At 33.1% G+C, this 12,130-nt stretch overlaps 1 protein-coding gene across 2 annotated transcripts in view; it reads left to right on the top strand.

Moving 5' to 3' along the window:
* The window catches only part of LOC129939442 (uncharacterized), a 557,049-nt gene that overhangs the window by 526,186 nt on the left and 18,733 nt on the right, over window positions 1-12,130 (top strand). For both annotated transcript variants that reach the window (XM_056047457.1, XM_056047456.1), the window contains exons 12-13: window positions 291-450; window positions 553-1,466. In XM_056047457.1, the coding sequence (XP_055903432.1) occupies window positions 291-450; window positions 553-1,466 (1,074 nt within the window). The remainder of the gene's footprint in view (window positions 1-290; window positions 451-552; window positions 1,467-12,130) is intronic.

The raw sequence follows: 12,130 nt of genomic DNA, 5'->3' as shown, positions 1-12,130 counted from the left end.
AAAATTTGCGACTTGTTAATAGAAATAGTCATAAAAAGGATATTATGCTGGTCAAACTCTAATTTTAAAATCTAGAAGATTTAGCTTTGTTTTTCTGTCTTCTAACTCTTGATTTTCGACAAATAAGTAGCAGATTTCGAGGGAATAGTTTTGAACCATGTTGTTTGAAAATTTGTTTATATTTGACGTCTTATGTGAATGACTTTAAATTCTTGAAGAAAATACTAAAAACCTGAATTTCGAAAAATATGTACTAATTTCTTTTTTTAATTTGTCTCTTTTCTTTGCAGCAAGCAATCCAGATCCTCAAATTTGTCCATTAGAAGGATTATATCATTTGCGTGGAGCCATCGGACCACCATACATCTCGTCACGGCACAAACGTAACCATAACAACAATAAAGGACACACCCAACATGGACATCATCATCATGATGTCGTACATAAGAGGTAATTAATTTCATTCAGAAGAAAAAAGAAAGTGAAATAATCCTTTTTTTTCTTGTTTCTTTTCAAAAAAAAAAATTCACAAAATGAAACACTCATATCCAGGCACACTACATTAAGCCTACACAATGCCGAAGAACTGGGACACACCTCATGGCATTCAAACACACGACCAGGAACAGGAACAGGAGGACTGGGGCTTGGACTAGGACATCAAATTAGAAACCGACGTGACGCAAATTCACCAGCATTACCATCACCATCAGTTGAAGTATCGGGCGAAGCGCCACCACCATCATCTCTATCGGCATCAGCACCATTGGCATCGCCAGCAATGCCAGCAATATCATCGTCATCAGGATTGGCATCAGTATCGTCGTCATTGAAATCGTCGTTGTCGTCGTCGTCCTTGTCGTCGCCATCCTCCTCGTTATTGTTAGAATCAAAATCAGGATCACCATTGTCGTCGTTGGGTGCAATCGAAACGAATGATTTGAATCAGAAAACTCACGATGATGACGATGATGGTGATACCACCAGTAGTTTATTGTTGAAATTACCTCCGAGACAATTAAACCACGACAATGTTCAATCGGGAAGAATTACAATTGCCACTGACGATGGCAGTATCAGGACCAACGAATTGGAGCAGCCGCCCCATCGGCAACAACACCACCAACAGCAACGCCAGCGCCACCAGCAGGATACAATTGTAAGAGGCATTATTAGCAGCAACGGTAGTGGCAGTAGTTCTACCAAAAGCATCAGTAGCAGTACCAATGGAAGTGGAAGTGGCAGTGGAAGAGGCAACAGGAACACGAGCAGTAGCAGCAGCAGCAATAGGGAAAGTGTTATGCAACGGAACAATACAACGACCAGCAAGTTGCTGGCGCAACGTAGCAGGCGGGATGCACCCGGATGCATTGTCAATTACAAAGCGCAGCGACAATTGTGGATCGGATGTACGGGGCCGAATTTAATCGATGTCCGGCCGCAATGTAACGAAGATGGAGACGAGGGTAAGTGCCCATCATAGTCCAATGTATAGTATCTTTTTTATCAAATAGCACAATAGTCCAGTTCTACATTTATAATGGCCAGGTATAGGTGGGTACCTTTCGTTTTAGGCCTTTATTGCCAAATTTGTCACCATCCCATTTGATTGGACATCAGGACGTTTCGTTTCGATCGTGGAGGATAATCTTCTAAGCTTTGAATTTAAGTCAATAAATCGGATTAGGTTTTGATTTGGACTTGGTTTCGGATTTGGATTTGAATTGCGAATGGAAATCTCGGTTAATGTGATGCGGGAAGGACTTGGGTTTCATTTGGATTTGAATTTGCATAAAGAACCGAATCAGATACAAGTCGATGGTTTTCGTTGTCCCTTTGTATTTAGATGCAATGGAATCAATATCATTTCGGATGACTTTTGAGTTTTTTTGTAGAGTTTTGTATTGATTACATATTTATTTTTTGTAGACTTCTTCTTCCATACCATCAGCTTCTCTTGACGAGTGACCCAAAAAATAACTCCAATTAAATTCCATAATTATTTCACACTTTTCGTAAAAATAATTCACAGACTTTTAAAAAAACAGGAAACAACAAAAAAAGTCGTCCTTGTTGTCGGTTGTTATTCAATTTTTTCTTAATTTGTTTTATATTTTCCCTCGAGGAAAATCATGCAATCCCCTTGATGCAGTCCAATTAATGCAAACTCACAATAATGCCATAGTCGCATAGCACCGCAGCTCCAGAGTAAGGAGTACGGAGTTTTGGGAGAGCTGGTAGCAAGGAGCACGAAGCACAGAAAGCACGGTGTTCTTTCGTGTCAACAAGAAACGAATTACCAAACAAGCGCTTGGAAGCTTGGGCGCTATATGCAAAAGGTGGAGGCATCACAGTGAAAAACGCAACAAGGACTACACGAAAATTACGTGAATAAATGGAGAGAAAATATACATAAATTGCAATCCTTGCTGAATATTTGCATAATTTCGTTGTCATACTTCATTTTCTTTTGCTTTTTTTATTCAATGAGGATGATGGGAGAGTTTTGTCTTGTTTCCACCATGACTACACGAGTATATACCAAAGTCTATACTTGGATGATTTCACTTTATGCGGTCAGGAGCGGATTGCCTATTTTTATGAAAGACTGAAAGGACTTCACATGAATAAATAGCTAAGTGAAACATTATGTACCGACAACAAGGATTTCACTTTTATTTGTCGTTAATTTATCTGTCAATTTTTGTGTTCGATGTTTTCTATGTTTTTTACACTTTAATCAATAGGGAAAATTCTTCCTTAAAAAAACAACAAAACAAAATAATAAAACGAAATGAATTAATCCTTAAAAATGTGCCTTGAACTAGTCCTTCAATAATTAAAACAACTTCGAATTTCACTTGAAACTTTTTATGATTTTGTTGTGCCTTTTATTTTGCCTTCGTGGCTCCAAATTAGAAAGTTGTATTTCGAAAAAAGGAGACAATCTTTTCAGGTTAAATAAAAATAAATTACTGTTGTTAGTTCGTGGTCATTAAGATTAAAGCCTAGTACATACTTGTGAACCATCTCGTGAACCCATACAAATTTCAGTTTTTGGTTCACCCGTGAACTTGCTCGTGAAGCTGAGTGGAGAACAAAGTGGAGAGTTTTCGTTCACGGGCAATTCACGTGCAAAATGTACGGGAACTGTTGGTGAAGCTTTGACATTTGGTTTGTTCATGTTCACAACGTGTACTCACAAGTGTGTACCAGTGAGCAATGTCAAAAGTTCACTTTCTCCACTGGCGAACGTTCACTTCACGAGGAAGTATGTACTAGGCTTAAGACGTTTCAATTTTAAATACTTTCAATGTAGAAAACTTCGCATAGCTAATTTTAAATATATCACATTTAAAATGCTTTAAGTTGACGTGAATCCATTACATGACATTAAGAAGTAAATGAAATAGAAAAAAGTATATATTTTGTAAATCTTCTTTGAATCTTTTCAATTCGATCCGAAAACTACATAAATAGGACTCCAAATAACATCTGCGTATTCTAAAATTGATCTGACGAGAAAAATATACAAGGATAATTATAGGAAAGGATCTTTAAAGTCTTTATGAAACCTACCAGAGAGTTGGCCTTAGGAACCAAATAATCGAAATGACCTTTAGAAGAAAGTTGGGAATCAAGAATAACTTCTAAGTCTTTAATACTTATTTAATACCCCAGCTAAATCCACAGATTCAATTGCATGGTTGAATAACAAAATATGAGATTTTCTGGAAAAATAAACTGTGTTACACTTTTTTAAAATACAAATTAAAGCCTATTAATGTGACACCAATTTGATAAGGAATTAGTATAAGATTGCATAAGTTGAAAATCGTCCAAACTCGAAACTTTTGAAAATATTTTCACGTCGTCCGCATATAATAAGCACTCACAATAATTAAAGACCGAGACAATATCGTAACGAACATTATGAAAAGGAGCGGTCCTAGGTGACCACCTTGCGGGACACCTGATATACACTGAATTTCCTTTGAGTATGTATCTCCAATCTTAACTAGTTATGTTCTACAAGATAAATATAACGATAACCAACGAAGAAAGTGAGAATGAAAACCAAAAATCTCAATTTTTTCAGAAGTGTTTGGTGGTTCACAGAATCAAAGGCTTTACTAAAGTCAGTGTATACTTCGTCCACTTGAAATCTTTGTTCCATAGAATTAGTGACATACGAAGTGAAATAAGTTAAATTGGTAACAGATGATCGGCCGGATACAAAACCATGTACTTCTGATAAATATTCTCTTGTAAGAAAATCAAGCTTTATTTTCACCATGCTTTCAAACAATTTGGGAATTGCGGAGAGTTTACAAATACCCCTATAATTTTCTACATCATTTTTAGAACCTGATTTGTGTATAGGGACCAAGTAAAAAAGTCTCCATTTATCAATAAAAATACCTTCTTGGAGGGGTTTGTTGAATATGCTTAGTAAAGGAGCACAAATGGAATCACAACAATTTGTTAACACTGCCGAAAGAATGCCGTCTGGTTCAGAACTATAATAATTAGACTGAAGTGATTTCAGTCCGGAAATAACTTCTTCAATACTTAACTAGATCGAGCCAATATCAAACCTACTTATTATGTTGTTCAGTGAACTATTATTAAATCCTGAATGGGAATAAACGGCTTTGAAATAATTAGCAAACAATTCAACTATGAAGTCTAAATCCGACGATTCAATACCTCTGGTATTTGGAATCCCTATCAATTTTCTTTTCGAACTACAAATGACCAGAACGATTTTCTAGTATTTTTGATATTACTTCCAATATTCAAAATATAAGCTCTATATAAAAACTGACTAAGAACCACAAAATCTTTACGTAATTTACTAAAATTATCATAATCCGATAAAAGAAGGTTTTTTCTGTAGCTTTTCCTTCTACCAATTATTTATTAAGAACTATGATATTTAAAAACATTTTTATAAATTTTTCAGTAGTAAGGTAGCTTAATACCAAGTCTCTGTAAATTGTATGTTTAATGAAAAGATGTATAATAATTCAGCTACAATAAACAATAATGAATAATGAATCATAATCCGATTGATATCGTGATTTATTGTATTTCACGTATGCATTACGTTTCTTTCTTTTTAAGTCACGAAACTGCTTATCAAGGTGAATCCGATGATTTTTTTTTTGAAAGAATAAGAAACAAATCTTTCAAAACGCAATGAAGCGGTTGTACATATTTTTTAAATCAAGAAACATAAATTTATTTAATCAATCAATATCAGAGAAATAATTATTTAGTTGAACAAAATTAGTTTTAGAAAAATAATACGATCTAACAGTTTTCTTAACATCATTTAACGAATAAGTGTAAAACTCTATTTCAAATAATAATTCCTTATGATGAATAGATTCGTTTAAAAAAGAAAAAGGTGCATTGCTTAAATTTGCTTTGATTTCATGACAACATATAAAAATTAAGTCTAATATTTTTACTAAAGAATTGCAGATATAGAACAAAGATAATTAAAAAAATCAATATTGCTAATATGTTTTCCATACAAAACAAATGAGCTACTTCGAGGCACATAACTTTCAATAAAAAAAACATTTTCTCTGGAAAAAGTATTTAAGTTGACGTAGATGCAAATGTCTCACAAATTTTAAAGAGTCATAGAAAATCTGCTGGAAGATACATGGGCTGCTGTCTGGGATGGTGAAGTAGTATCAGAATGGTTCGAAACGAAAATTGGAATGAGGCAAGGTTGTACTCTAAGCCCTTTGCTGTTTTCGCTATTTATCGACGATGTTATGGACATCCTGCCTCGTGGAATTGAAGTTAGCAGCACTACTATCAAAGCATTTCTGTTTGCAGATGATATAGTGATTCCAGCGCATTCATTGGAAACGCTACAACTGATGATCAACCGATTATGCGAATACTGTGCCTAATAGAACCTAGTGGTCAACAAAGAGAAGTCGAAGATCATTATCTTCAAGGCAGACTACGTACAAATGAGAAGTGGCACTACAATAACGAAATACTTGAAGTTGTTAGCGAATACAAGTACCTTAGAGCGATCTTCGCTTGCAATTTAAAAATCGAAAAGCACTTGAAAGATAAGCTCGCAAAGGCAAAAACTGCAATAAACTCAACTTGGAGGATGTTTTTCTCCAACAAATATCTAAACCATAGCACGAAATTTAAAGTTTTTGAATTATACGCACCGCAAATATGGAGAGGTTAGCAATATGATGAAGTTTACGCTTCTACTTAAAACGCATGTTAAGACTGCCATCGAACACACCAAACTATGCGTTGAAACTGGAAACTGAATTATCACCGTTATACATAAAAACACTTAAATTACAGTCTGATTACATTATAAAGGTCTTAAACATGAATGAATGAACATCAATGTTCAATGTCCGAGGTTGGTAAAATAACTTCTTTAGTGCAAATGTAGGATCGAACACAGATAATTATCCCTCTTCCACGTTCTCTAGATGATTTACATCGATCGCGACGATAAACGTCGTAGATACTGCAATCAAATAGTTCTTAAGTGACAATTCCGTTATAAAGCCTTGACTCAACAATGATGATAATATCGGATACTTTGGTTCGGAGGCCACTTGCATTGTGGAAATAAATCTTTAATGACGAAAGACGAACATATGTATACTTTAAAGCATTTGTTGTAAGGTTGTTATCTCTACGTTCATCTTCAAGGAGTTTTTTGCCATATATACAAAAGGTCGAATTTTGATATAAAAACTTAAAAAAGCTTTTATAATTCGTCGTTATTTGATAGCTTTAATTTATTTTAATTTAAGTTGTTTGCGTTTTTGTATTTCTGTCAATAGCATTTTTGAAATAAAACTTGAAAACTATAGAAAACATCGCACAGCCAGAATTCAACTCTAGCACAGAATTCTAAAAGAACAAGCATTTAGTTTAATAAGTTTGATGACCATTTCGAATTAATTCCATATTGGCATATCAATAAGCCAAATAACGTAAACATAGGAATCGTAAAACTATTCAGTTATTAACATTGATGACTTCAAATTTTACATTCAATGTTTTCTATGTTTTGTTGTGTTTTTACTTTGTTCTTACAGAGCAAGCAACCTTAAGTTAGTTTAATGTTTCTTTTCGAAACTCTCATTTTGAGTTTGTGCTTATTTGTATTATATTATAGAAAAGAAGTACAAAACATAAAAAACATTGCACAACCAAATTAATGAATGAAATACATTTTGAAAACATTTTCGAAGAAATACTTCGTTAATATAATGCAACTAGCAAAACTGCAAAACATAGAAAATATTATATGAAAAAAGCAAGAGTTTGTGACGAATTTTAACTTTACACTTAAGTTTCAAAATTAGAAAATTGTAGCTCTTCCGAAAAATCTAGTTTGCTAAGTTAACTAAATAAAACATAAAATATCAAGAAATTGTTAGAAAATTGAAAGTTCACAATAAAAAAACTAGAAATATTTCTGGAAACATAGATATCCAGGGCAGTGTTGCAAAAACAGGATTTAAGGTTTGCATAATATTGACAAGTTATTCAAAACTCATAGAGTCTCTTTTTACATGCGCTCTCATTTAATGTTAAGGCGCCTTAGATCTTCGTTCTAGCCCTGCGTTCTTTCAGCCTTCCAGGTCGCTGCTGTACCGACTGCTAAATTGCACATTCCAGGACATAGTCTTCCTGATGTCGATAAGGGTTCATTTTTTGTTCTGCAAGGTTTGCTCACAAAATAACTTTCATCAAATTCTTCTCTTATTATTTGATATGCCTGTTTTCTGTTCCTCTTATATACTCTCTATAGTCCTTTGTTTATATACGAGTATTCTATGCAAGAGTTTATAGACTTTCGTCCTTTTTTTTTGTCTAAGGAAGAATATTTTCCAAGTTTGCTAGGTATAGGTGTTGTGTTGGCTCAGATTGTTCATTGCCTCACATGAAGGATCTATTAGCTTCTCGCAAATGCCAAAGTTTTTCCTTATTTTTTTGTCCATTTTTTCCATTCAACGGAATTTCTCTTCGTCCTTAAAAATGGAAAAATAGAAGAATTAAGAAGTGTAATAATAAACATTCCTTGTACTTTTGGCTTGCTTGAAATTACCTAGGAATTTTGTTGTTCTTGCTTTTCTTCTATTTTTTCTTTAATGGTTCGTCCATGAGCTTAAGGGTGGTCTTTGGACCAGAATTTGGTGTCGTGAATCTTGAGTTTTTCTTTTTCGCCCTCTTGCATTGTAATTATTAATATTAAGTACATATTTTCCATGACTCACTTAATGATGGTGTACATATTCATTCAAGTAATGTATGTTTTCGAGTGTGGGGAAGACTGTTAAAAGTGGCAAATTAGTGCAATCATTCATCAACACCATCCCCCAGCACCTAAACGCCAACACAAAAGCCAAATCGAACCATCAAGGTGCTAGGTGAGTTGATTGTACTTGACACGCGGTTGAAGACGTTTTCTGGAGTTAATTATTTTGGCGTGTGAAGAATGAATTTCTAAAGTAATTATTGCGTGGGATATTATGTTAATTTTGAGATCATGGAAAATTATTTTAAAAGTGATTTTTTTTAAATTTATTTTCTATCAAAATATGTAAGAGAAATTGGAGTCCTTCAAATGCAATGTGGTCTAAAAATGCTTTGGAAAACTTATGTTGATATACAAAATATAAAAGTGGTAGTAGAAATTTTTTCTCAAATGAATTGTAAAAACAAATTTCAAATTTATTCCAAAATTTAAAAATGTTACATCAATCAGACAGTCTCTGCTTCATTGATTTCAGGACTATGTTCAAATATCCTTAGCTAAAATAACTGAACGAGATGCAATCTCTTGCTCATTTCCAGAAATATATATGTATAATCAAATTATGCAGCACCAAGTTGTTAAACCAAAAAAAGACACTTCCTGAGTTGACAACTTTTTGGCCAAATATTCAGATTTCCAGTTTATATTTTCAGTGTCCAGAGTCTTATTGCAAGTGTCAAAAATCAATTGATAGTTGATGAAACAATATTTGACATCTTTAAACTTTACTAAGGTAAAGAAGAACCATCTTTTTGTTTATAATAACAAGTTTTTTTTATTATTCTAAATATTTTGAATCATTTCTAATTATCAGATCTTAGAGAATATTTTGACAACTGGATATCTTTTATTATATTTGAAACCAATTGAATTAAATTTAACTACTTAAGCCAGTATAGGACAGGTTTAAACAACGTAAGGGAGTTGTCATTTTTCAATATGACATGAAACTTTTTTACACTAAACTTCAAATGAAGTTGTGTACTTAATTAAACACTGCGTTCAATCTCAGACAGATAGGGTATCCGGATAGCTTTTTGTTAGTGTTTTACGTGTAAAATAACAGCTTATCAAAAACAGCTGAGATGCCAAAAAGGAATCCAAAGGTATCCAAGAATTTCTGTGGTATGTAGGTATCTGACAGAACAGCTAATTCGACACATGGTTGAATATCAAGAAACTTGAAAATTGATTTCAGCTTTTTGTATTTGTTGGAAAACAAAAAGATACAAAATACAACTTCAGTTGTATTTGAGGAAGTTCTGTACATAATAGACGAAGCTTAAATGTGTCTCTGCTTTTTGTAAACAGCTGAAAGTTGTTTTTATTTTTTGACAGCTATCTAAATACAGCTATCCAACACGTTCAACAGGGTATCTTAAAATCCACCTATTCAAGATACCCTATCCAACACGAGATTGATCGCAGCCAGTAAATCACACAGTTATGAAGTTTAGCTTTCGATTGAATGAAAAAACGCGATCAGCTGTCATTTTGACATAAGTAGACTTGACTTAATAGTTAGAGAGATTTGTCTTGATTAACTTTCCAGTCAAGTTTCTACTAAAGTTGCGTTTGTTGGAAAGACATTTTTTGGCAGCTGACCAATTAGATACTAAAAACTTGCCAAGCTTCAAGTCCTTTATGTAGACTGAACCGACTGAACCTGTCCATAGTATGCAATGTTTATTTAATCATGCAATATTTTTGGCAAAGTAGACAACGCATGATTTAGGTAGGTAAGATAAGCTAACCCACAAAAATAACAATTAATTTTAAAAAACTTGCCATCTGAGAGGTGATGACTCTCAGCCAAATTTGGCGACGAACGCTTAAAAAGGCAACTGTTGTAATGGTACCGAAAGTCTTGAACATATAAAGGCGAGAAGGCAAAGACGAAAAGAAGATCAACTGCACATAATAGTTTGGAAGGCAAGTGAAATAAAACATTTAAATGTTTGATATAAATTACGTGATGTTGTTATTTAAATAAATAGCCAGCAACATTTCTCCCATTAGGCAATTTATTTGTACCATCACTGTCAAGCACCGATATTAGTTCTTTAGCCGTACAACGTGAATGTGGAATGTTTTCTCACACTTTGTATTTCAGACAAAGTTTCGTTACAATTTTATAGAATTCAAAACTAAATTTCATCGACATAAGAATCATTGCATTGATGGCAAAATAGTTTATTTCATTATTGAAAAAACCTTGCTCAGAATTAATTTAAATTAACCCTTAAAAAACACGGTTTTAAAATAACGTATTTTTTTCAAAAGCTTATATGTTTAAAAAGGATTAAGTTTTGAAAAAAAAAATGTTTAAAGGTTCTTGTGCAATAATTAATTTAAAGGTTTTCCAACAAGGGGTTTAGTATTCAAAAGCCTGTTATTTGGGCAGGTGTCACTTTTAAAGGTATCATCTTTTGACATTTGACAAGTAAAAACCAAAAGTGTTACAAAAAATAGAAGATCTTGTTGAAATTAAAAAATATTTTAATAATTCTATTAATCATTACTTCTTCTTTAACTTCAACGTCAAATTATATTGAAGCGTTGTAAAAAAAAATATACATAGATTGAAGAAATGTGAATAATGAAGGATTTCATATTGAGTAACTTAGTTTAGTATATTTCTTTTTAACTCAGTTAAAAAACGTTGCCAAAGGTCTTCCCTGTTTCAAAATGTTAACTTCCTTTCTTTAACCCAATGTTTGACAAATCACTGACGAACTGATTTAGAACCTGGCAAACATTTATAATCAAATTTTTAAAAGTGGAATCATCCCTCAGCAGTTTAAAGATGCTTTGATTTTTCCGATACACAAAAAAGGCAACATCGAAGATCCATCCAACTATAGAGGAATCTCGATTTTGAACGCTTCCTATAAAATCTTTACTGGGATTCTACTGAATCCGTAGAACACGTAGATAGACTCGAATATTCTATTATGCAAGTCTCAAGCCAGATTCAGGTCGTATTACTCGACCATTGATCATATATTCGTTCTAAGGAGCATTGCTGAGTCTTTTTTTGAAAAAAATAAAAAGCTATACTCTTTATTTGTGGATCTTAAAGCTGCTTTGACTCAGTTGATTGAAACGCATTGATGTTCAAGTTGAAGCTGCAAGTCGATTACATTCTGAAAGTACCGAACAATCGCTTACCAAAAAAAGAAGCTTTACAAGCCATACAGAGCAAACAGGATGAGTTAAAGAGTGGATTGGGCTAGCAGAAGATACAGGTGTAACTTTAAATCTAATCTCAGTAAACAGAGTACATGGAAATAGTAACTGTACTAGGTAATTAGGCGTCTGGATGAACATTTTAAAAATGTGTTCACTGAACAGGCATCCAGCTCACTTTATCGGATGAACTATAGAAGGCTGAAGTTGTTGTCGGAAGGTGTCCAATCCTAAAAGAGAAACTAGAATAAAATGTATTTGGCACAGACTTTTTATCAGAAAACGAAAATTTAGCTCTCTTAAATAAAGTAGTTGTGTCTAAAATACTTATATATTGCAAAACAGCACTTATTTATAGAAGCAGAATTAGAGATGAAAATTTTTAGTTAACTCAACTGCAACTTAATTAATTACAAAACTTTAATACAGTTAAAACTTTGTCAATCAGGCAGATGGCAAAACCATGCTTAAATGATTGTTTATGAAATTGTATAAATAATTGCAAGGAAATGAAATCTATCTAACTATCTGTCTATTAAAAGACTTTTTTTAAGAATTTAATTAAAACAGCTAAATTAAAGTTAATGTTCTTGATTTTTTTCTTGCTAT

Source organism: Eupeodes corollae, chromosome 1, assembly GCF_945859685.1.
Source record: "Eupeodes corollae chromosome 1, idEupCoro1.1, whole genome shotgun sequence".
NCBI lineage: Eukaryota > Metazoa > Arthropoda > Insecta > Diptera > Syrphidae > Eupeodes > Eupeodes corollae.
This window is presented reverse-complemented; position numbering and strand designations above follow the sequence as displayed.